Source organism: Excalfactoria chinensis, chromosome 4 (assembly GCF_039878825.1).
Source record: "Excalfactoria chinensis isolate bCotChi1 chromosome 4, bCotChi1.hap2, whole genome shotgun sequence".
NCBI lineage: Eukaryota > Metazoa > Chordata > Aves > Galliformes > Phasianidae > Excalfactoria > Excalfactoria chinensis.
Genome location: NC_092828.1, coordinates 54,118,772 through 54,143,581, shown reverse-complemented (window position 1 = coordinate 54,143,581; position 24,810 = coordinate 54,118,772). Strand labels below are relative to the sequence as shown.

Below are 24,810 nucleotides of genomic sequence, written 5' to 3'. Positions count from 1 at the left end.
GGCACCGCCCCGGCCCGCCCCCGAGAGCGCAGCACCACGGCTCGGGCTGAGAAGGGCGTTTATTGTTCAGGTACAGCGAGTGGGAGAAGCGCGGCCGTGACAAGTACGCGAAGGCGGGAACAACACAGGACGGGAATCGAGCTAAAAAGGGAACGCTTTATTCCGTGTTATGACAACGTACTCCCAAAAGCAGGAATCGCTTCCCTTCTCCTAGAAGGGCAGAAGGGCTGTTGGGGGTGGAAGGGGCCGTAAAGGCCATCCGACCCCTGCCGGGGGCAGGGCCGCACCCCCTCGGCCGGGCCGCCCTGGGCCCCAGCCAGCCTGGCCTGCCGGACCACTTCAGGCGCTTATCTTTCAGTAAAACCAAGAGTGGTGGGGTAAAGAAGTTAGTGTGCATTTCCCTTAGAAATGAACTCCAAAACGCTAAGTCATGCCAGTTAACCACTAGAACTAAAAATTTACAAATAAGCGTAAAAGGAGATGGAAGCGTTAGAGTTACCTTGTCCTCTCTGAACAGTCCAGAAAAAAAAAACCAACAACGAAAAATAATGACTACAATACAGCAGGCAAACTGACTGTTGGACTGATTGGTATAGGATATATAGTGTTGTAAGGAATTCAGTCTCAGGTTGTGCTGAATGCTCCTCGTCCTCAGTATGGCACGTTTTGGTCCATGATGGGGATTATAAGTAGAGACGAACCCCGATTTCTTACAGAAACATGTAAATATTGTTGCTCTTTAAAACGCCAGGTGTACTTCCTTCTAAAAGGTTACGAGAGGTTTATAGGAAGTAGTCTGGGGTACGACGGGTAACATGAGGCTCTCCACGACGAGGTGCTGGGTCAAACTGAAGGCTGCGGGAAAGAAAAAGGAATCATTACTTCTCCACGCGAGGCAGTTCCCAATACAGCAGACACAAGACTTGCTCTCCTGTTGCTGTCACTATTTTCCCAGCTGCTTCCACCTGAAGTGTCCCAGATCTCCCACAACCCCCAGTAGAAATCCAGAGGACACAGCAGGTCCCCAGGCTGGTGACCAGCAGAAGGCAAGCTCAGCTGCTGGTAAAAATGCTGCTCACAGAGCGAACATGGCCTGGCCCTGCAGAAGCTCCAATGTTTCAGAACCAGGAAAAGGAGGCGAAGCAGTACCTAAGAAAAGCTTTTAAGAGCTTAATTAGCTCCTTTTTTTTTTTTTTTTAATCCTTTTTGTTTGCAGGTATAGCTTGACTTAAAATCCAGAGCAGTTTGAACTAGGTTTTCATGAAAGGACCCCTTTGGAAAGGATCAGACTTTCCTCACAGTGTGCAGCGGTTAGGCAGGAGGAGAGCAGCTCGAAGCACGGTACTCACAAGGAATATTTTAAAGTGTCATCTAGTTCCATGATAGCGGCCTGGTTCCCACAGCGGTAACAGTAATTGGGCGCACTGAAAATGGTCACCACATTTCGGTCGTGGCACCAGTTATAGCCCTGCCAGGAAAAAGAGAAAAGAGGTCTCTGTTAAACCTCAACCCTCAGTCCGTCTGAATTTCCTCTTCCGGCCTCAAACAACTCAAGGCAACTGTGAAACAGTTCTTCCAGGTAGTTCCCCTTTCAAAAGGCACTCTACAACATCAGCAAGTGTTTACAAGCAGTGCTTACCCAGTAAGAATAACTGAAGCCACTCTACAGAGACCGGCTATTTGTCAGTAACGGGTCTGTATGCAAACTGGATCACACGAGAAGGAAAGCGAGAGATCTCAGGTAGACCCTCAGCCTTCATTCACCACAAATGAGAATTTGCCAGTTCACTTGGAAGGGAATTTTGACACACACTGCTACTAACGAGACCTGCCGGAACTCCACATAAAAATAAGTCTGCTCCACTGACCCACTAGGCAGTTTTCCATCAAGACATACAAGAATAGACCATCAGTAGCCAAACTTAGGGTTTAATCCCTGTCACATCCGACCACTGCGTACTATAGGGCAGCCTGTTTAATGGAGCACATAAGAAGATTATTACTTCAACAAACAGGGTATGGCAGGGTCTCTTTGGCAATGTACTTATCTACAGAGCAGGTCAAAGCACATCCTTTTACATTGCTTGTTTTCACACGATTAAAATCCCTCTCAGGAACGTGTCAGCTCGTGCCTCTACGTGTCAGCTCGTGCCAACGCAAAGGAAGGTCTCACGAAAGAGACAAGAATTGACATCTACCTTTTTTTTTCTCTTAGGCTGTTGAGCACGAAATGCTTGCCCTACCTCCATGACGAGTTGGTGAGCGCGGGAGACCAGTGTAAGACCATTGGCATGATTAAATGTTTCAGAAATGTCTTGTCCAAACGTGTAGCCGGCACCACGTGGAGATATGCCCCAGCCACCACGATCATCTGGATCCGACCACAACAGATCACACATTGGACCCTTGAAAAAAAAGTGAGTATTCTTCATTAGCTTTCATTGTGCTTGCAAAGTAGTTATGAACATATATCTTGACATGTTTACAGTAAAAAGCCTGCATTGTCTTCTCTGCATAAGCCACATATGTTTATCTAACAACAGTTAGTTACTCCACGCATCAGTCAACATCCTTTCACAAGAAACGAATACGCATACAGCTGAGGAGTCCCTGCAGCCAGAGAACTCTGTGGCCACCTCCATCACACCCTGCTTGCCATCTCACCTCACCTAACCAGAGCTGTAAAGACACGCAGAGCAGATCCACATTCTTCTTCCTGACTCTCACAGCAGAATAAAGGCCACATGGGAAAGTATGTATGCAAGTCCGAGGATACACAAAGGGATCATTAGTGCCAACCAACTTGTAATAAATTAATGCAAGGGAAATTACCCAACTGAAGTGACATAAGTGAACTAATCAACAGATTGATTGTTAATCTTCAGTGGTTCTTCTGGCAGGGTATTAAGCATGTAGCTTCCTCTCCTGAATTGCTGTTCGTTGGATTTTACATATTCAGAAATATCCTGGTACATCTTTTAACATTCACCAGCAGCTTTTCTCGCTGAGCTAGTAAGAAACTAAGGGGCACTACAAACTGTCTAGTACTTATCAAAGCCTTCTGCTGTCTCCCCTCCACTGATCCAAGCTATGTGGTAGGGATCACACAGAGGTCCTCAGGAAATTTAGTTCTCAGCAAACATATGCAGCATAAGACTATGAAAACCCCAGAGCAACAAAAAAATCAACACCATCTATCTACAGTCAGAAGCCCCACCAAGCAGCCTCCCTCCTAATGCTGGGGGCAATTCAAACAGCTTATTTCAGATTTTCAGAAACCTCAGGCAGACCCTGTCACTCTGTTCTTGCTCCTGTACCCCATACGTTTCAGGACAAGCAGTATGTTTTCATCGAGGGATAATGAAGACCATCTGTAAGCCCCAACAAGTCCAACAGAGCAGAGCTATTTGCTAGCCTGGGAGCTCAAAAGGTGGTTTCTTCACTCCAGATGGCACTCCCCAGCTGCTCCCTGTGGGACTCCTGCACATCAGCATGTCCTATGGGCACCTTCTAATCTTATCAGGTCACCCAGAAGAGAGTAGCAGTGAACATGGTGAAAACACAAAAAGGACTGGCTGCTGTGGAGGATTAGTGATGCAACAGCTTTGTGTGCTGGTGGTTGGTTCACAGGGAAGTCTGCAGTGAGGCACTTTCCCTTGCCAATATGACTGAGTCAGCATGATGGTCAAGAAAATCTGTGTTTCTGTGAATAACAGCTGTAAAAACCCCACAGCTCTCCTTCTGCAAATTGCTGTAATCGAAGCATATCGACTTGGGTGTGTTTTAACCAAATGAGTTTTCATTTGCTATAGCTCTTACTGAGGCAATAATCTCTGTAACAGTATGTCTCACTGTGCAAATGCATTTCTGCATGACTGTGCATCTGCATTTTCAACAAGCATATCTAAATTGTAGTGCACCTAGTTTCCTGTTACCTCATGTGGAACTTCCTGGAGGCGGTCCAGAGCCCTGATATGATCCAGTGTATCTATGGATGGAGAGAGGCCACCGTGGAGACAGAATATCTGTTGCAGAAAGAAGAGCGATCCATTAAATGCATTTTTGCTACAGGAAGACTCATCTCAGAAATAGCTGTTTTTGCATTATTTTGCAATTACAGTGGTCTGCCCTCACAGGGGAGAAACAAATTTTAACTGTCTCAGATGGAAATGAAACTGGAAGGCTGCACATTACGCACTAACACTGAAGCAACAAACATACTGTGCCTTCAGTATCACAGTGATACGTCATCTCACATGTGAAGTATCACAAGGGGATTCTCACCTGCTGAAGAGTCCTTTAAAATAAACAATACCCCGCCATTCCTTAGGCAGCAAACGCAAAGGCCTTGCTGCACCATCAACCTGTATTGATACTTCACCAAATTCTTCCCCAAACCCACATTAAACACAAAGGCTTGACAAAAAATTCCAGCCACAAGACTGTTCATGCACGGGTCAGGCGGCACAGACTGCGCTGTGCTACAAAACAAAGAGTTTTCTTTATTCAAGGCAGGAAAGCTTACCTGGCCATCTACTAGAGCTGTAAGTGGAAGATAATCAAACAGATCTGTGAAATACTTCCAGACGTTGGCGTTGCCGTATTTCCGCAGACATTCATCATAGAAGCCATACACTTGTGTAATTTGTCTGCTTTCATGATTTCCTCTCAGTATAGTAATGCGTTCTGGGTAACGCACCTATTGACCAAAAAAGGGGGGGGAAAAAAGCAACTTTAAGACAAGAACTGTATAAAAGATATGGAGAAATGCTACCTAGAAGCTTCATGCAGCAGGCAAGCAGGGTCTATTATATAAAAGCATGTGTCCATTAACACATTCCAACATACATCCATTGAGCTCAAGCCCAACTGCAGCGTCAACAGGGGAACTATTCTTTCATATCCCCTCAAAAGCACAGCTTTGCCCAGAGTCATCATAACAAAGCTGCCCAGCCATACCTTTAGCGCTACTAGTAGAGTCACCGTTTCCACCGAGTAGTAGCCTCTGTCCACATAGTCTCCCATGAACAGGTAATTTGTGTCTGGAGACTTCCCACCGATTCTGAAGAGTTCCATAAGGTCGTGGAATTGGCCATGGACATCCCCACAGACAGTGACAGGGCAACGTACCTCCTGCACATTTGACTCTTTTGTAAGAATTTCCTTTGCCTAGCAAGAGAGAGGAAGAAAAAAACACAACAAAAATGCAGGAAGCTCCTCCACTGGCAGATGCAGAAGTTATTCCACTGCGTCTGCACTTGAAATTCAGTTTCCCTCTAAGAGAGAAGGATGACCACTAGAAAAAGAGCTTGTTGAATAAGCAAAGTGCATTCTGCAGACAGTTGTGCAATAAGACAAGTTTGGTACTGTGAAGCCTGGACACACAGGTTTTATTGTACCATGTATGACAATAAACAAATTCAAAGAAGTAAATGGACAAGTGAATAGTTAACCTCTCCTGAAATTAAGGAGTGTGAATGTCCAGACTTGCTGTTGCACAGAATTCCATCACTGATGGGGTTCATCCATGAAACCTCTGCTTTTTCCAGTCATTTTTGAAGTGCATACAATGACTGCAAGTGCTATTCCAGTGTTTCATTAGCATCACATGCAGATCTCATCTCCTTAAGAACAACTGACGTGTTTGTTTGAAGCATACTGGTCTGTTTGATTGATAGATTTCTTGGTTCGGAAGAGCTCAGGTTGATTCATCTGACCTATGTAACTAAAAAGGCACTGGGGTTTCAGTCTGACTGCCAAAGCCAAGAGCCACTCAGCTTCATGATACCTAGCAGCTTTGCCTCAAGAACCACAACTGTATCACTGGCCATCTCACATCCTGTCAGCACGATTTCTGTGGGAGGTGTGCATGAACAGGGCTTGGCAGCCTGTGGTCAGGGCAGGAACACCTGAAGAGACCACGCACGTTGCCCAGGCAACTACTATGGTTTTTGAAGAACTCGGTTTGCCAAAGCAAGGGTAAAGCTAGATACTATTTCATGCTCATACCAATAGTAAAACCATGGCCTCTGAGGCTTTTTGGAGAAGTTACCTGACTTGCAACGATTCACTTGCACACAAGCTCTCTGCCACCCAAGTTACTACTTTCCATCCACACAGCCAAGAGGAACCACATGCCTTGCCTTCACTGGCAACATGGCAGCAGGGTCAAATCTCTTTTCTGCCGGCCCTGGCAGGTAACGTTCACTGCCTTCATCCTCTGGCATCCCTCGTGCTTCTGTCCCCCATTGCTGCACACTCAGGAAACAAGCGCGCTATCCTAAAACTGGGATTTGGCAGGAACAGATTTGTGCCATGGAAACAGCACTGCAAGCAGTGCATTTGCTCCATATCTACAAAGCCACCTCATCGTCTGAGCAGAGCTGATGCTAAGCAAGGCTGATTGTGACGAAGCAACTCGCCTGGCAGAAAAGCCGGGCACTGCTGTGGCACATAATGAGCAGAACTGCACCGAATGGCAATGAGCACAACTGGCAGAGCTTTGGGCAGCTGGGGCAGCTCTCTGAAGGCACTGTGCCCTCAGATCACATTGTGGTAAGAGACAACTGTCAGGAACAGGAATCTCTCAGCTATTCCCAGGACACACGGGAACTATCAAATCCATCCCCTTTGCAGAGGTGAGGGTTTCTTCTTGCTGAAGTCACAAGGGAAAAAAACATTGGTAAACCTTACCTGTAGTAACCTGGCACAAACCTCAATACGTGCACAAGAGGCACTTTTCTAGCCCGGGGCACCTGCTTCCTGCCAAATTACCAATTCCCTTCCAAGTTTAATTTAAATTCTTCTGCAGCCATTATCAACTTCCTGGCCATAACTGACTGGCAGCAACACAACTACAGATGGAAGGAAGGCATTCCTGAATTTACTCATCTCTTTCTCTGCACCCAGCAGTTCCTATGCCAATTACAGACACGTAATGTAGTAATGTAGTCTATCCGCATTACTTATAATGGTTGTCAAATATTATGGTTGTTTTTGCTGCCTCCAGTTCATCAGCTGATACAGACCAGAGCTGCTGGCACATCTGATGCACAGAGAGAACCCACCGGCAGGCTCGGCCAGATTTGGACAGAAAGGACCAAGGATCACCTGTGCAGAACAGTCTCTTGCAGGTGGTGATTTGATTGCTCACCAAGTCCCTTTGCTTAGGATGAATTAGGTCCCACCTACCACGTGGTAAGAAGCTACTTAGTGAGGACACCCCCAGCAGGCTCTGCTGAGTGCATCTGTCCTCACATTTGAGCGTTCAGACACCTTGCTTCTTACACACTAGGAAAAAAACTAGGCTTGGCCAGTGCCCAGCGTGCCACCTGCATGGTGTGTAACCTGAGGGATGTGACCCCGATTCTCAGAGACATCCTGAACACAGACTTAGTGATGTGGAGTCTGCTTTGCAGTCCTAAATGGACTCTAAACTGCTAAACACGTGGCATCTGAGTGCAATGGCCCCGAGTTCTTCCTGCCTTTAAAAGCACCTACAGGACCCCTCAAGAGCTTCAGCCCTCAGAGGGTGATAGAAAATTCAGTCACAAAACACCTGCTCTGCGTGTTCTGACATATGCTGCATGAAGCAAGAGACTGGGCTTCACTGTGAACTGGAGTTAACTGAACCACAAAAGGTGCTGGGCATTTTCTGCCTTTTTGTATTACGCATTCTGCTCCTTTCTCAGCTGCATAAAAAGACAGGGCCTTCGTGCTTCTGGGAGAAAGATGCAGGGCATGATACGTGTACTGTGCATACCCTCCAGTGTCCCAGTTCCATGCAGGCATCTTGGGAACATATACAGGTAAAGAAGCGTTCAAGAAACAGACGGCAGCTCCTTTAGTGCAGTAACACCTTAAACGCTCATGTTAAATGCATCCTAGGAAGGTGGGAATTAAAGCCGTCCTCCAGGTAAGAATGAGTAAGAGTAACTGTAGTGGAAGTGCTAAGTCACGGCCTGAAGCAGTGATGGAGCACCTGGTGGAAGGCAGGGCCAGCCCAGGGGAGCTCAGGTGCATGCAATGTACCTGAGTGACTGGAAGGGGTGAAGCCAGGATCCTCCCCTTCCCAGACTACATTTAAGGGCTGGCAGTGGAGGCTGGGTATCTGTCTGGAGATCCATGCCTGCTGGAGGTTTTCCAAAGGTAAGCACTTTTCTTCCCTTGTTTCTGTATCTATGATTGCTGTATTTGGGTTCATTCTCATTTGCTATAGCCTAGGATTGTGCTACTCTATTACTACTGTACTTTCTATCACATCGTAGCACTTGAGCGTTACAGTAACAAAAAGCTCCTTAAGTAGGCATAGTATCTACAGTGTCTGCCCTCAATTCTGAAGACTGGGTTATTTGTTGGCTGTGAATTTGCCAATATCTTAGCTCTCCTTCCCAGCAGATCAGAGGACCAGGCTGCCATCCCATCACCATCCCAACCCTTGATCTGCATGTATGGATGCTGGAGGACACATCCCAGTATGTCACTGTGTTGTCACTACAAGAAAAAACTGCAGTCTCAGGACTTAGATGCAATCTCTTAATACACTGCTCCGAAACTGGAGGTCTTACACAGGCCCTGAGACTGCTGTCAGGATCATCAGGAGACTAAGCCTCTGTGAGAGGCTTAATGATCAAACACATCAACTCTCATACTGCTTGGATTTGTCTATGAGACTTGTGTAGGATGACTCCATCGGTGAGGGGATTAAGATCCATCCAGATTTTCAATATCAGTCTTCCCTGGATAATAATAAAGACCCAGGCACCCGATTAACATGTAAGATCCTTTGAGAACACAGAAACACAGCTCCTTCTGGAAGATTCCTTGACTGTACCATGACCTCAGTTTGATGGTTGGAGGCCCTTACTTCAAGAATTCAAGCAACCAGTTATGGAGTTTCTCATTTAAATCTGCCAGTTGCAATTAATTAAACTACGGCATCAACAGGCTGAGGATCCTAAAATCTCGGAGGTGCCTCAGCAGCTTCGTTTGACAAGAGCCAGCTGGATTCTCCCCAAATGGGAGGGGAGCCGGAGTGCTGGAGCTGCCCTGCCCTTCAACAGCAGGGGGCAGCCCACAGCCCCAACAGCAACACTGATGCCAACATGGACGCATGCTCCTGGAGCCATCCAGGCCAGTATATGCTAAGATAAACTTAATCACCCAAGAGATAAAATACTGCTGACTGTGATCCAGCACAACACTCTCAGAATGTGTCATGGTTTGAATGGCAGCCAGGATGCTACTTGGCTTTGTCGCTCATACTAACTTCACCAATTACTGCAGAGGAGCCTACAAGCTCATTCTATTAAAATTATTCCTGGGCAAAATGATCTCAGAGGGCAGAACTGTCATAGGTACTGCCAGCAACAGCAGTACTCCCTAAAGCACCAACTGGCTCCTTCTGCTCGGCTTGAAGAATCGGTGCACAACTACCTTTCAATAACTAGACAAGAAATGCAAGTCTTCATTAGTGCTTAGAATCCTTCTCCTCCCACCGCTTCACAACACAAAGCTCTCCAGCTGCTCACAGCAACAAGTCTCTACCCCCCTCTTAGAAATACGAAGACCAAAGATGGGCGGAAGGGGGGGGGGAAAGGAAGCTATAAAGAAATACATGGTTATATATAATCATTTGCCTGTGTTTAAGAAACAGCCTTTAACTGGATTTTCTTTATTATCTTAATGAAAAACTGTCTTTATTATAACTAGTCTCAACTCCCTCATCAGCAGAATTAATTTGCTCACTTGACTTGAATCTCAAATCAAGAAGCATTTAAAGCTTTTCATGTCCAACCTTGAGAGCACTTCCTGTTAAATGAATCCACCTCCTCAGTCTTTCAGCCTGGCTGCAGCTGCTCAAAGTGCAGGTTATGAGGGGCAGCAGCAGGACCCACACAGGATCAAAAGGAATTCCATCCAGAAAGTGCGACCCTCCTGTCAGTACCCAAATTCAAAGCCAGCACAACCATGGATACAAAACGTGCCACTGCACTTCTGTTTAAGTACAGACAGCATGCAAGACTGAGCTCTAAACATTTTCTCACTGCCTATTTAATGAGCAAAAAAAAAAAAAGGTTTTTAACAACCTTCATCTACACAGATGATCTACAACAATAAAGTTAAGCAGTAAGAGATACAAGAAGCCTAATGTTCATTTCCTTAACGGGCTAGAAACATTTCTGGTGCCTAGAAGCTCCAGTAGTGACAATAATTGTTTGTTTTTCTATTATATACTAAATATCAACATGAATTTAGTTTTCATTTTAAGACCGGCGGAATGGGAAGTGTTTTACTGCTATCACCGGATGACATCTTGATTAATTCTATAAAGACTATCAGATGGATTAGCTGCCAGTTATGTTATAACCAGGCAGATTAATTTACAGTGATTCTACAGGTGCAATTTTCAAAAGCTTTCTGAGAGAAGAATGGCTTCTATACCCCGTGAGAGCCAACTATCTCCAGTCTTTCCTTCTTCACTGTCTGTGAGGCCAGCAAGTGAAACCAAGAACGATACACACAGGTAAGTCTGGGACTCAATTTGGTTTTGTATCCCATGCTTTCATAGAAAACTTTCAGAGTGTTCTTTGATTTCATTTTTCCCTCCCATTTTAACCACCTAATGCTATTACTAATTAAAACCTGAAGCAAGAGTTATTATTGCATGTGACCAGAAAGGTTATTAAGTGTTTTTCCAAATATTATCTTGGGGAAGCAAACCAAGCTTTCTGACAGTGCTGCAGATCAGTTACCAACACTTCCTGAAAACTAGAGGCTCCAATAGCTTAAGTTTATTTCCAAGAAAACATGCTGTGCCTCACAGGTTCACATGGTTCACATCCTACCTGTCCTTTTGGAGGACTGACATTCCCTTCACCTGCAGCTGTGCTCTCAACTTGGCACCTCTCCCTGCTTTGCAGCCACTGACTGCAACACAACCTACTGATAGTACCATCCAGCTTTTGAAAGCACAGCAGTCACAGCTCCTTCTCTGGCTTTGCTGTTAATTAAGAAGGGAATTAGTATTATTTTAACAGCTTGGTGGTTGGTACAACAGTTCAGAACTCTTGTTCTGAACTGCAAATAAATTCTTTCAGGCTCACCAGCTGGACTTCACAGGACAGCACAGCTACAAGAAGCTCACTCTCTTTTCAAGACATCTACATCTCAAGGCCCCTCAGTTGCTCCCTGCTGCAGCACCAGCCCTTCTCACGACTGTCACAGCTCTGTGAGTGCAGAAAAAGCCATAAAGCAAATGGGCAGTCCCAGCATGGGTAAGAAACAGAATGGGAGAAAGGAAACAGGCCAGTGTGCAGCCAGACAATTCAGGACTACTGGTAAAAGCGTGTGCCAGGCTGCCACAGCTTTGACTTCTAAAGAAATATCTGCCTGTGACACTCAGCTCCTACCTTTTGAAGGGCACTCCTAGCATGCTATAAGGCAGTGGTGCAGGCCCTCTCTACTGTTCAAACCTATTGCTGCAGTGGCCTACTGAAGACATGGGGGAAAAAAGAAGAAATGGTTGCATCTTCTGAAAGCTGCTACTGGCCAGAATGCCTGGAACAGGCACCAGAACAGATCACCTGCTTCTGCAAGAACTCAGTGAGCTAGGTTTTGTGTTGTCATTACCTGTCTTACTATCAGCAATACAAACAGTACCGGGAACAATGAACTAGCTGTCAGGCACGCAAGGCAGAGCAGTTATCAGCTGATCCAGTGCACGCCTATAGTCCCTGCTGTCACTGAGGTACACGGTGAACAGAAAAAACAATCCCAGCTGCTCTGCTGAGAAGCCCACCTCAGCTCCTTGGCCTTGTCACATCTCGTACATTCAAACAGATCCTACCTCAGCTACAGACTGCCGTACAGAGGAGTATACTTGCACACAAGCATTTAACTTCTCAGAGGAAAGCCACCCAAACCTGTCTCCTGATAGGAAAAAAGGCTCTTTGCGCCACGCTGTATCATCTCTCCAACCACTTCCTGCTCTATCCCAGCCTCCCTCCACAAAACGTAAGTCTCTCTTTAAGGCGGTACCACATCCCACCCGCTGCCCCTTTCCACCCTCCCGCATCCCTCATCACCCGTCAGGGGTTTCCCCACGGCTGCGGGGCGACGTCCGCCCTCCCGGCTCAGGGCCGTTCTACACCCGACACCTCTCGCTCGGATCCGCCATGCGGGCAACGCCGGGCGGGCCCACGGCGTCCAGCGCCGAGGCACAAACGAGCCCACGTCCTCCCGCCCGCAGCGCCGGGCCCTCGCACGGCCATTTTCGGCACTCCCGGCCCCAGCGCCGGCCGCCCCGCGCCGAGCCGTGTCTCCCCGCCTCACCTTCTCGCAGAGGCTGCGGACCTGGCTCTCGCTCAGCTGCCGGCACTCGTTCAGCTGCTCGATCCACTGGTCCAGCTCCTTGGCGAAGCTCTTCTCCTCCATGGCGGCGCTGCCGGCCAGGGCCGGGCCCCCCGCACTGGGCGCCCGCGAGGCCCGGGCCCGCCTGAGGCTGGCGGCGCAACGGCGGGGGCGCGCGGCCTGCTGCGCTCCCCGGAATGGCGGCCCCCGGCCCTGCGCACTTCCGCCTGCCTCCGCCCCCGCCCGCACTTCCGGTCCGCCACCGCGCGTGCGCGGGGCTTCGCGACGCGGCGTAACAGTCGCCGCCCGCCTGTGGTGGATGGCCGCGGCAGGGCGCGGGGCTGCCGCTGTCGGCAAGAGAGGCCGCAGGATCGCGGGCCGTCTCTACGTGCGGTATCTCGGCGGTACTGCCTCACTGGGGGCGGTCGCTCTTCACCCCGAGTGGCCGAAAAGCCTCGCCGTGCAGGCCGGAGTCAGTAACGGAAAGCAAGCACCTGTGCGGGGTGCGAAGCCCCACCGAGCCCCCCGGGCTAAGCGCCGCCCGCCGCCGTAGCGGCCGCGGCCTGGCGGAGAGGTGAGGCTGCCCTCTGCAAGCGGAGCCCCGGGGCACTGCGGGTAGCTCGGCGCTGCATGCTGCTCTGCGGGGGAGCTCCTGAGCACGTGCTGCTCCTTTGCACTGTTGTGGAGTAAGGCCGTGAGACGGCCCTGTCTTTTGTCTGGCTCGGATAAGCGTAAAACCACACCAGGTATTACAGTAGCCTTATGTTGCATCATTTTAGGCAAACTGTTGTGCACGTGCCCTCATGAACCTACCACGGCATCTCACAGCCAGCTCTAAATCGCTACCAAAAAGAGCCTTTCTGTGTACTGCAGCGTACTGAACTCCTTCGGTCTTCTGTGTCTTTTGGGCACAAAGTTTCAACATTTTCCTCCTTGCTAATAATGCTGACCGACAATGTACAATTTCCTCAGTTTCCACGGGCTGAAACAGCCAGAATTGCTGAACTTCTCTTTCCCTCAGGTGAAGCTGGAAGTCAAAGGGTTTAGAACGCTGTGCACCTTTAGTGAACTTTCCAACTAAAAGTACATTTAGTAAAGTCAAAGGGAGTAATTTATTTACACAAATACCATTTCTTTAGTTGCTCCTAAAAGTCCTCTGCCATTCTGTACTCATAAAAGATGCCTTTTGTGAGCTGTGAACAGCTTGGAAGACTCAGCCAAGAGAGCCCCTGGGCTGCTGAAACCCACTGGGACTCTCCCATTATCTCACCAAAAAGGAGCCCTGAGGGTATTCTACTGCTCAGTCTTGTAAATTAAGACTTAAGCAATCAGATACCTAAAGCATTTGTAATGCTTCCACCTGGTCCTTGGTGAGGACACCAGGGGCAATGTAACCTCAGCCCCACTGTGATATGCACCTTGAAGATGTTTTCCACCTGGACCTGATGGCTCTGCGCAGTACTGAGGTTGATGCTGACATTCTGGAAAGAGGTATGCGCCTAGGAGGGGGCCACCCAACCCCTCCACAGGGTCCTGCTGATGTGGTAATCACTCCAGCACTCCTATTTCTCCTCCCTGCATATCACCTGTGCACAGCACGGCCCCTCACATTCACCCCCTATGCTGCATGGGCACTCCCTGGTACCCCTAGCACCTGACGTGGTCTTGCACACCTCTTCTGCAGAGGCTCTGCTGAGTCCCAGCACGCTTGTGATGACAGTGGGAGAGGCAGTATTGGGTGGTTGCACTTGATGGGGCACAATACATCATCTGAGGAAACAAATATACATTATTTAGGATGGTGTGAGGATGCTTGGCACTCCCAGGAACTGAGCAGAACTTGTTGCCTCCCATTTGAGGCTATAGGGAGACAGAAACGGGTACTGTTGTTCCTTTAATTTCATCTACTCACAGACTGGATTCTGTACCTGAAGATGCACAGGAAAACAGGTTTACAGCCACTTGTGAGTGCTGCCATCCTTTGTACAATCTCTAGTAACCAATGCAAATGCCTTGTTAATGCGTGGCACTGAAAAACCAAGATGGTGTTGTCTGCCTTTCTGAGGAGGAAAAGAAGATTTTGCTACGTCTCCTTCTGTGAACATCATTAGATGTCCACAGCTTTTGGCTGCTGTTTTCAGTGAGCTCATCACAATAAATCATTTCCTTCTAAAATGCAAAACACCGACATCAGAAATTACTTAACCTCCAGGAAACATTAATAACAATCTAATCTCTGAACTGTTAAGTATACTGAAATGCAGTGATTCTTCTTACCAAAACTTACCATTTTGAAGGGTGTAATAATGACACACCGGTGAAAGAGGGCATAGGGTTGAAAAGCCCTGGGGAGAAGATGTGCGATAACCAAGAGAGGCAGATTTATATTCTGGGTCATGGCTAAAATTATTGCCCCTCACAGACGGACACATTTCCCTGTCTCATTCACAGGAAGCACCCACGTGGGAGACACTGTAAGGCCAGCTCTGAGTGACTGAGCCCCGAAACAGCCACACCGTGCATCAGGCAACAAGAATTAGACCAGACAGTTCAGACTACACAAGTAAGCAAATTTATTTTAAGACAGAACAAATATTGTGGCAAACAACAATACGCAAATTCAGTTGGTAACAGGGGTAAATATCAGACTTTGTTTTCAAATAGATATAAAATATATTCAGATTTTGTTTTGTCCAAAAAGCAGCTCGTACAGGGGGCTTGGGATGGGAAAGGTCTGCCCACACCATCTAACGGCCCGTGAAGCTCCAGAACCAGCAGTGACTCCTCTGCCAGCAGGGCTGCATGCATGGGCTCTCCCACCACAGGACGGAGGTGCCTGCTGGAACTCCAGCTCCCCTTCAGTAGTTCCCTCCCTTCTGATAAAGAGCCAATTCTTGCCTCAGACTCCACTTTTGGTTGTGGAGGATTTGGAGCAGCACCACAGTGCTCACCTACCTGGGGATGGAGTGGTCACAGGTGTCCTTTTTAGGCACAGATAAGCACGCGGAGAGCTGCTGGGGAAGCAGCTCACCTCCAAAGGCAGAGGAGTCACACTGAATCCTGGCCCCATGCTCGCCATGGAGAAAGGGGACAGGACTGCCTACTGGAGCACAGGGGCGGCTGCGAGCCAAGGGGGAGAGAGCTGCTTTCTGGAAAAGCCATCCCAAATAAAAGCACACATAGAAAACATTAGATTGTCAATGATGCTTTGAAACAAATTCAAGTTTATCATTTAGTGTGTGTGTGTGTTCACTTCATACAAACAGAGGAGAAATACTGTGAAACTTCAAGCTCTGGTCAGCATGTCCTCAGTTAGTGTCCACAGAAGCACCATCAGGTATGGGAGAGTTAGCACCACAGAGTTGTAGGACCTAACTGATAACATGCATCATTGTTGGAAAACTGGGTACATGGAGATCCACGGGGGACATGGTACAGTCCATTAGAAACAATACAAGGCAATTTATGCGTCGTCATACAGTACAATACAGTCACTGACCAACCAACCCTTTCAGTACAGTACGGAACATGTAACACTTTGCACCCTGTTAACACTAAGAGACTCTCACACTTTCCTTTCCTTCTGGCCAATTCTGGTACCAAAATGTGCAGGAAGGATGAAAGGCTTGGCCCTTCCCTGACGTGCTTCACAGGGTCTGCACGTCAGGAGAGACGGGTCCTGACAGCCGCAGAAGTGCTCCTTACTTCTGCCATAGTGAGAACAGGGTCAATTGAAAAAGTGCTAAATTACAGTACATTTGCATTTTTATATGTCAACTACTGAACAGCGAAACAGATCGTTTGAAAACAGAATCGGTATTGTACAGTAAGTTCACACTTAATTCTTCACCGCTTCTAAACTTGTAACACATGCATTTTATTTCCATTAGTTTGATTCCAGTAGGACCAACATCCTTCAGAACAATGATCTCACATTAAACAAAACTCCCTAAGGAAAATACTGAGCATCACATAAGTTTCAGAAAAATCTGTTAATCAGCATCACAATGTACTCAGATTTACATTTAGGGTTTTTCATGCCATGAATTTAAAACACCTTTTGGTTAATATCCTGAAAACAAATCAATCCCCCCCGCCCCAAAATAATAATAACAATAACAATAATAATAAAAGCACAGAAAGAACGGCTGGGGAAACAAATTCTCTGTCTGTAGGTATATGCGCACACACATACATGCACATACACACCGATGGGTGCATGGCTGTGTGTGCATTTGGAGACTGCTTCCTGCAGTGCACAATTTGTTCGATAAACTTGACTCATTTCAAGGTCATTCACATGGGCTGGGAAACACTTTTGGGAAAGAGTTCTAAACTATGGAAAGAAATTAAAAATGTCTCTGCTGGAGAGAAAGAAAAGGTCGGTAAGACATCGTCCGTGTGCCATTTCAATGCACTTCCCATGAGCTGCCTCACACCCAAACTGAAATCCCCTAAAAGAACCGTCTTCTGCTTAAAAGGTCCTTCCCGAGAAAAAGGTGCTGTGCTATGCATTACATTCAGGCCTTATGTGTGCCGTGCAGCAGAAAATGCTTAACTTTACCTTCGAGGGGATGCCAAGTCGGAGGGGCAAAAAACTATACCTGTGGAAAAAAACACAGAGACCTGTTCTGCATCCCTCTTCCTTGCCAGCTTCCTTTCCCAAGGAGGAAAGAAAGCACTCAGCTCCCCAGAGGATGATAGAATGTGGGCTGAAGTATTGAAAAGCATCCCACTGTGTCCCAGTGCCAGCCAGAAAGGCCAAGGCCCTCTGTGGGCCTTTCTGAGAAGCCTCATCCACTAGCGCCTGGGTGCTGAGAGAGAGCACCCGAATCACTGGATGCTAGTTCTTTAAAGCTGGATTTGCAGGGTTAATTTGGCCAGGAGAGGAAAAACAGTCTGGAATCTATGTACATTTCCACTTCAAAATCACACAATGGAGAATATAAGAGCGTAACGCTTTGGGTTGCTCAAAGCTTGTTGCTTTTTAACCACCTTCAATTCTGAATGAGTGTCCAAACCCATAAAACTCTATCAGAGAAGAAAGCCTAGGCTGAACCAAAGCAAAACCAGCTGGTCAGGGCAATACTTCATCTGCTGAAACAAGCAAAATTATAACTTTTTTTTCCCCCACTGGAGGTTATTTCCACCACAGCTGCTTGCTAGAAGTGGAGGAGAAGACCTAGCTCATCTCTTCTTCCTTCAAGCAATTGACTGCACTGATATACTTATTACCCCCCTCATGTCACCAGGGAGCAAATTCCATCCAAGAGCATTGCTAAGGAAAGGCTCCAGTGGAAGGGCTCCCCTGTGGACATTGTGCATGGATACCTCATTGGGAAGGATGCACAGAACCCTTGCAAGCACCGTGGAATACTTGTTGCTGCAGTAAACCCATGATGGCTTTTAGAGAAGCAAAAGACATCAGTGGATTGAGAGGGGATGGTTTGGAATATCGAAACTTGGAACATTCTGCATCCTGAGGATCATCACCCAGGTTTAAATCCTAGATAATTATGACTTTGTCATTTGGGGCAAACTATCCCAATGATTTTTTGCTGGAGAGGCAACTCAGGTCTCACAGCAGCCATGCTGCAATATTGCAGGAATCTAACAAGGATAGGAAAGCACATCAACATGGCTTCTTACCATGTGACCTGCTAAGCCCCTCATGCTTCTCTCCAATCTCAACAGCAAACCCAGTGGTTATATGCTCCATTGTCTACATCATTTGCAATTCCTTTAATTTTATTATTATTATTGTTGTTGTTGTTTTTGTAGTTTCAGCCACAACGATCCCAACAGCACTTTCAGTGCAGGCACAATGACGGCTTGTATTGCAATGGCTTGAGCGCAGTTGTTACTGTTATCTGCATTTACAAGCAGTTTCAAGTTAGCTTTCCCACTGACCCAACCTGCTACTGCAGATTGGGTTCTCTTACCAAAACCGAGAGTATCTGCCACACACTCTTAGCTCTGGTTCTGTCTCACATCCTGCTGTCCGTGCAAATCAAAGTGTAAATTATACCATCTTGCGCTACCCCGATCCCTTTTGAGATTTCTCCATATCTTTGGTGTTAAAAACAACCATGCGCTTGGTTCTCTGAATGACCTCAAAGTTTATAGCAACCACATCTGCCTGGATGTCAGTGATACAGATGTTCAGCCTATTAGGTAAAAACAATCTTTTGACGGTTTCATTTCCCTCACTTATAAAACTGCTAAGAGATATGCAGTGGAAATTAGGCACCAGACAGTGGGCACATACACCTCAAAATTATCTTCTGATGGCCCCTAAGTAATTAACACCATGTGTAAGAGACTAAATGGACTAGGGGGAAAAAAGTGGTTCAAAACTCAGTGCTAATAGTACTTACAAAAGTGCAGTGCTCAATATAGTCAGAAGCAAAGTGACCACTAGTACTTAAAGTGCTAGTTTTAAAGTTTGTTTGGTTCAGTGTCCAAAACATGGGGAGAACATGTGTGATAGCAAGGGATGAAATCAAAACCAGATGGCACTGCAACTGTACATGCCACACCAAAAGTGCTTCAAATCACACCATTTCAGGGATGCATAATGCTACGGGTCAGCTTGTGAACACATACAAGCAAACGACTGACACCTTTTAGGTTACGATAAAGAACAGCTCCATTAACTCCATCACTATGAACCAATTCAGAAAGCAAAGGGCCACAGCTTACGAACAAAACAAGAGTCTCTCAGAACAGTTACGAGTCTTTGCAACTATGATACTCAAAGTCTAGCAAAAGCAACCCTGGGAAGCCTGCCGAGTGTCTGCAGCAGGCTTCACCAATGCTATCATGCAGTTTACAGAGGAGGCACGCTTCAGACTGCCTCCTTTTACACGCTATCATACAGTTAGCCTATTTATGTACTTACTGGTGAGTTTGTTTCTATACTTTTATACTTTCGCTTTCTGACTATGCTTTAAGCCGGCTTTTTTTCTCTTCACCACCCTATCGGTGAAAGGACAATTAGTGCAAGAACAAGACAATGAAAGCCGCCTAGTAAATATCAACGTTCCTAACATCCGATCTTCATTTTCATGAAGGAAAACATCCCCAGGAAGGACTTTGGATATGCAGACATCACCTTAACATGTCTAGCACACTGTACCTCACTGCTGGGCGACTACAAGACAGGAGACACATAAGAAGGAAGGAAGCTGAAGGAAGATTGGACTAAGCAGTCAAGATGTCTGCCTCCACTCAGCTCTGTATGCTCCTTGAAGGAGGCTGGGTGAAGAGAACTCTTCCTGACAGAGGCCAGATACTGTCCTTTCTTCTCCTTAAACACACAAGACATGCTGCATGCTGACTTCTGCTTCTCCTATTCCAGTCGTTGGCTTTTTTGTTCCCTGTGAATAACCATGTTGAGCTGAAAGCCCAGGCAACCTAGGGCAGATCTACGAGGACCAGGCAGCTAAACTGAGGGGGATATGAGTAGAAAGCTTGGAGTAGCAGGAGCTCAGGAAAATAAACAAACTGTTAAGCTTAGATTTCTCAAAAGGAGTCAGCAGGTACCTGACAAAAAGATCACTAAACATCATAACTTCCCAGGATCTGTTTGCATACTTGTCAACTCTTGCAAGTGTTTTACCAGGCAACCCCTAGCTGGCCAATACCTGATGCATGTCAGCCACATGCAAAGCTTTATGGAGAAAGCTCTGTTTAAAATGAAAGTATCGGCTTGCTGGAGTTTGCAGTCAGAAGCTGCTGTCTGTGTTTGGCGGTACTTTCTGTGTTCTGTAAATCACTTCTGGGCTGTCAAAACAGGGAGAACCGCACCTTGCACGTGGGATGTTCCAGGTACGACTGTAAACCTCTTCCTGTATTGAACCAGTCAGCAAATATCAGAGAGGTGATTTTTCAGAAACAGATAATGCTAATACCCAAGGAGAAAAGGTATTTCAAAAACAGTGCTCCAGAGACATGTACTTAAACAAGCAAAATCCAAGGTGAGGGATCCTGGAGCTGAAACACAGATCCTACTTTGCAGACACAGAGCTGGAAAGAGACAAGTCTGGATAAGATCTGGGAGTTGGACAATTTGGGGAATTGGGGAGTTTGTGAAGCACCAGCTTCACAGCACCTGCAGTGCTGATCCAGACAAGGAAACTGCTGAAAGAATCCGTCCTGTGACCCTGGCTTTTGTGTTTCAACCCTCCGTGCAGCTGCAGGCAGCAGCTACTGAAGATCTAAGCTGGCCTGCTGCAGTCATAGCCTTCTCCCACCTAAAGCTCACCAGGGAACAACAGTGCAAACTTGCACATCTCTGCTTTCATGGCAGCAATGGAGACATGCAAGATTACAAGCAGTTGTTGGACATTATGCTGGGCAAAGAAGTTGCCACATTTCTTATCACACGCACTATGCAGATCTTGCAACGCTGTCATGTATTACCATCTTTTGTATCTAGATACACGGAAAATATTTTGTTTCAGTAACACTGATCTCAGTGTTGAGACCAAAACCAAACACTGTATGTACTGAACATGTGCCAGCATGGAAAGTGCAGTACAAAAATTACTCATTTTCCCAGTCTTTTTTATGGGGGGGTGTTCTTTTCTGATGGTAAAGATTTTTGGCAAATGATAATCAATGGATGATAAATCTAATGCTAGAAAACTGCATCAAATTGCAGGGTAGTTTTCCACACTGCTCTCTCAAGGAAGGTGTCCAAGTGTGCTATATTTTTGCTGCCTGGGAGAGAGACCCTTACCTATGCCTGTGACTCCTTGCTATTTCACCTCCACGTGGACTGCAGCCATTTGTAAATACCACAGCTGTTCCACATTTTCTCCAAGAAGAGCAGTACACAGGCTGCCTCTCATGCCATGCTGGGACCATCTCACCGCTACCCTGGCACAGCAGCACACGGTGTCCTTTGGGATCACATACAGGAAAGCAAACAAACTGTCAGGCTTTTCACACCAGGCTGGTGTTGCACCTAAGTGTTGCAGGAAATCATACAGCCTGCACCCTTACCTGCAGCCTGAGTGCTGCTAAGACCTGGTTTTTAAAGGCATCAGTAAATTCATGCTTCAGTCAGCATGCTAGATTTCATGCAGATATTCTTGGCAACTTTTCCAGTCACTAAAAAACAACTCATTTGAAAGTTTATGAGAAGCAACATTTTATTTTTGGAAGCAGAGGCTTTTGCTGCATGGAAGTTTGCAGATATCCGTATGCCACAATTAAAAGCTGATTTTCAGTGACGAATAAAGTGATTCCCGGACACAGCACAGTGCAGAGAAAAACACGATCCAAGATTGCACAGTACCACAGGCATAATGCAAACTGAAGACAGGGGGCCATTTTTAATTATATGCAAATTAACAAAATCCAGATCCTGCAGCAGAAAACCAATTCTGCAAAGAAATAATCATCCATCTTTTGCAGTCCTAATGGTGGTGCTTGAGAAGAAGCTTATTTACTAAATGGCAATCTCCATAAACAGGCTGTCTTACCACTGCCCAAAAAAGGCACGAATGCAGATACACACTACAGCTCCATAGATCCCCTGCCTGGAAAATTCCCAGAGGCGTGGGGATGGTGCCTGAAGACCGAGATGTGCCAAACTGAGCCCACACCAATCGCACGGAAGGAGCCTAATTTCAGCTCCAGCAAGGGAGAGTGCACAATGGCACGTGGAAACTAAACGTTATGAGCCATGAGTATGGGAAACTGCATCCAGTTCAACTCATACCAGCTATGAATCTAATGCAACCCACAAAAATATTTGAAATATATGAATATATGAAATCTGTGCTTTGAAATGTACGCTTTCAGCATACAGCAGGAAAATCATATGCCCTTTAAATTATGTATAAGTTAAAACATCTTTTCCGTAGAAGCATTAATGATGTGTAAAACAAAATGATATCCAAAAAATGCAGCGGGCTTTAGAATTTCTGCACTTACATGACTATTTACATGTGAATGAGAAGCATCTTGTCCCTGCACAAAAATATCCATCGTGTAGGATGACAGAGAAATGCTCCTTTTTGTGTATAAGAAAAAAAAAGTATAAAAGTCATGAACTCTTGGAATGGTCCAGAAAGGGATGAAGGAAACCAAGCAGTAGGTTCAGAGCAGCGAGAAACAACCCAAAGCTACATGGTGAGACTATCACATGGGGAAAGAAGCCTGCAACTTTGGTTTATGGCCAGGAAAGACAGCCCCTTGTGTGGCCACCTGGATACCAGTCCCAATGAAGCTGGAAGCGCACCCATGGGAGTGATACGTATGATAAATTCATTCACAGGACCTTCTAACCACAGCTGCTGCTCCTTCTACTGAGGGATGCTGCCACCACAACCCCTCTATTGCAGCGAGCATTGAAGCAGCAGCAGATAGAAAGTCAGTAGGCTCATAGTGACATCTGAAGTCTAACTTCAGAGCCTTTGTGCATTTTTTGAGCCTGAAAGCATTAAACAACTACCTATCTGCTTTCTAGTCCTAGCTGGATACCCACCCGCATAGCTGGGCATTATGGTCTGCATCCAGCATCACGAAACTGAAGGCAGCCAGAGAACACTGACACACTGCACTTCTGTAACAGTGGAGCCTGACGATGGGAACATTGGACCATGGGGACTGCACGTTGAAAGCAAAACATTTTATTACTGCTGGCTAAGCTTCCTAATGTACAATTATGAGTAAGGGAGAGGTTGTATGCAGATCACTTTGCCTGCCACCAACAATAGCTTCTGGAATTAAATGCAGCAGTTGTTGAGCAGTATGTACAGTATCTATTAGTAGAAAGAAAAGAGGGTAAGGTGCAGTTGAAACAGTGGGGGGTTTAGCTTGGCAGAAAGCAAGGTCTTTACTGACAGCAGCCAATGACCAAGTACTGCATCAGAAGCAGAGGGGCCCCAAAATGCAGCCCTCCAACTCAAGTTCTCGCCTGGTTCCTATGCTGCAGCACCAGCACCATGCAGGAAGAGTGAGAGGGGCCAGCCTTGGTCAGGGGCTCTGCAGGCACCAGACTGAGCCTGGGAGTGGCCAGAAATGCAGGCAGGCGGGTCACAACTCATACCTAACTTAGCCATAAATCTCAGCACATGGTGGCCTGGTGTTGACTCAGATCTGTGATTTCTGTTTTGTTCTCTTTAGGCTTCCGTACGATATTTTTGGCTTTAAATGTCTTTCTGAGATGGTTACTAAAAAATGTAAGTTTCTTCCAGCAAGAATCACACCTTCAATCTAAGACAAAAAATAGGTTTAGCTTTCATAGATGTCAGAGGTGGTTTAAAAAAAAGGAAAAAAAAAAAGCTATTTTGGACCATTACTGAAGCGTACCCAATATAGTTGAACAGCAACAGCTTTTTCAGCCCAAATTAGTTTACCTTCACAGCCAATCTTCTACAAGCAGCTCAAAATTGCATCAAACTCCATCCAGAGGAACACTTTGCTCTGATCTCCTCTGCGATTGCAACTCTTATTTTGCATTGATTTCTGCATCAAGGAGGAGGGAAAAAATCCGTCACTGGTAAAAGAGAGTTCTAGGTTTTACTAGTACTAACCTACTGATTTATATTCTTTAATAAATAAAGAAAAATTGCTGCCTGGCTTGAAAGCCTTTTGTGGAAGGCTGAAGTAAAACCTCTCTGCAAGTGCGTATAAAAAAATGTATGTTGTTGCTAACTTAGTCCAAGCCGTCCATCGGAGTCACATTTTCTGAAACTGGTAATATTTAGCATTATGGAGTTCTATCATATAGCTGGCTGAGAATGCTTCAGTTGCCAAGGCTTGTGAGCTGGACAGGATAAAAGATCTCTGCTGGAGATGCTAGCAAGAATGACTGCAGAAAAGGCTCCTGAAAGATTGGATGCCAAAAAGAGGCTGGTGTTTAGGATGAGGCGAGTGAAAAACACTCATGTTGTTGTCTCCTGCTTTTCCTCTTGCACACAGCCTCACAGCTGCAAAGAGGAAGAGGCTGGCAAGGGGTTTGAGCAGCTGCAGAGGGCAGCCCCAAGATGTATCGTAATAGGTCAAGGGCTGCTGCAGGGTTGCAGCGTGGACAAAGATTGAGGCTGTTGCTGTGTTTGCTGTGCTTACCTCAATGCCCAAATACCGCAGTGGCAAACCATCCCTCCAGTGTTAATCCAGTGCAGCTCTCAGGCTCTGAAAGCAAGCATGGGTGTTTAGCTAATTTATTTTTTTATTTTCCCCCTCTGCTTTAAGAGGGAAATGAGCCACTTGTATGCAATTAAAAAAATAGCAGGTCCATTGCTGTGAAAAGTTAAAACTCATTACAACCTAAAAAAACCCAGGGCAATACAAATTTGCACTTTCTGTGTTATTGAAACTTGTGGACATCAAGTGTAATGAAGCAGAATGAAAGAGGATGTGAGCTTCTTCACACTGTCAAGAGTCTAAGAGGCTGAGGAGGTTACCTGAGGATCCCTCAGGTCACGATTTCTCTTCCTCAGC

At 46.3% G+C, this 24,810-nt stretch overlaps 1 protein-coding gene and 1 long non-coding RNA gene across 2 annotated transcripts; one reads left to right on the top strand and one right to left on the bottom strand.

Annotated features, from left to right (window-relative positions):
- Positions 1–136: 136 nt before the first annotated feature.
- PPP2CB (protein phosphatase 2 catalytic subunit beta) lies at positions 137–12,714 on the bottom strand. Its single transcript, XM_072335901.1, has 7 exons — positions 12,334–12,714; positions 4,960–5,169; positions 4,526–4,699; positions 3,936–4,025; positions 2,244–2,405; positions 1,350–1,468; positions 137–855 (listed from the first exon to the last, which is right to left on the bottom strand). The coding sequence occupies exons 1-7, from the start codon at positions 12,433–12,435 to the stop codon at positions 783–785; spliced, it is 930 nt and encodes a 309-aa protein (XP_072192002.1). The 5' UTR covers positions 12,436–12,714; the 3' UTR covers positions 137–782.
- On the top strand, positions 8,129–12,319 carry LOC140251814 (uncharacterized). Its single transcript, XR_011903471.1, has 3 exons — positions 8,129–8,148; positions 10,400–10,525; positions 11,100–12,319. It is a non-coding gene; the product is annotated as an uncharacterized lncRNA (long non-coding RNA).
- Positions 12,715–24,810: the final 12,096 nt, after the last annotated feature.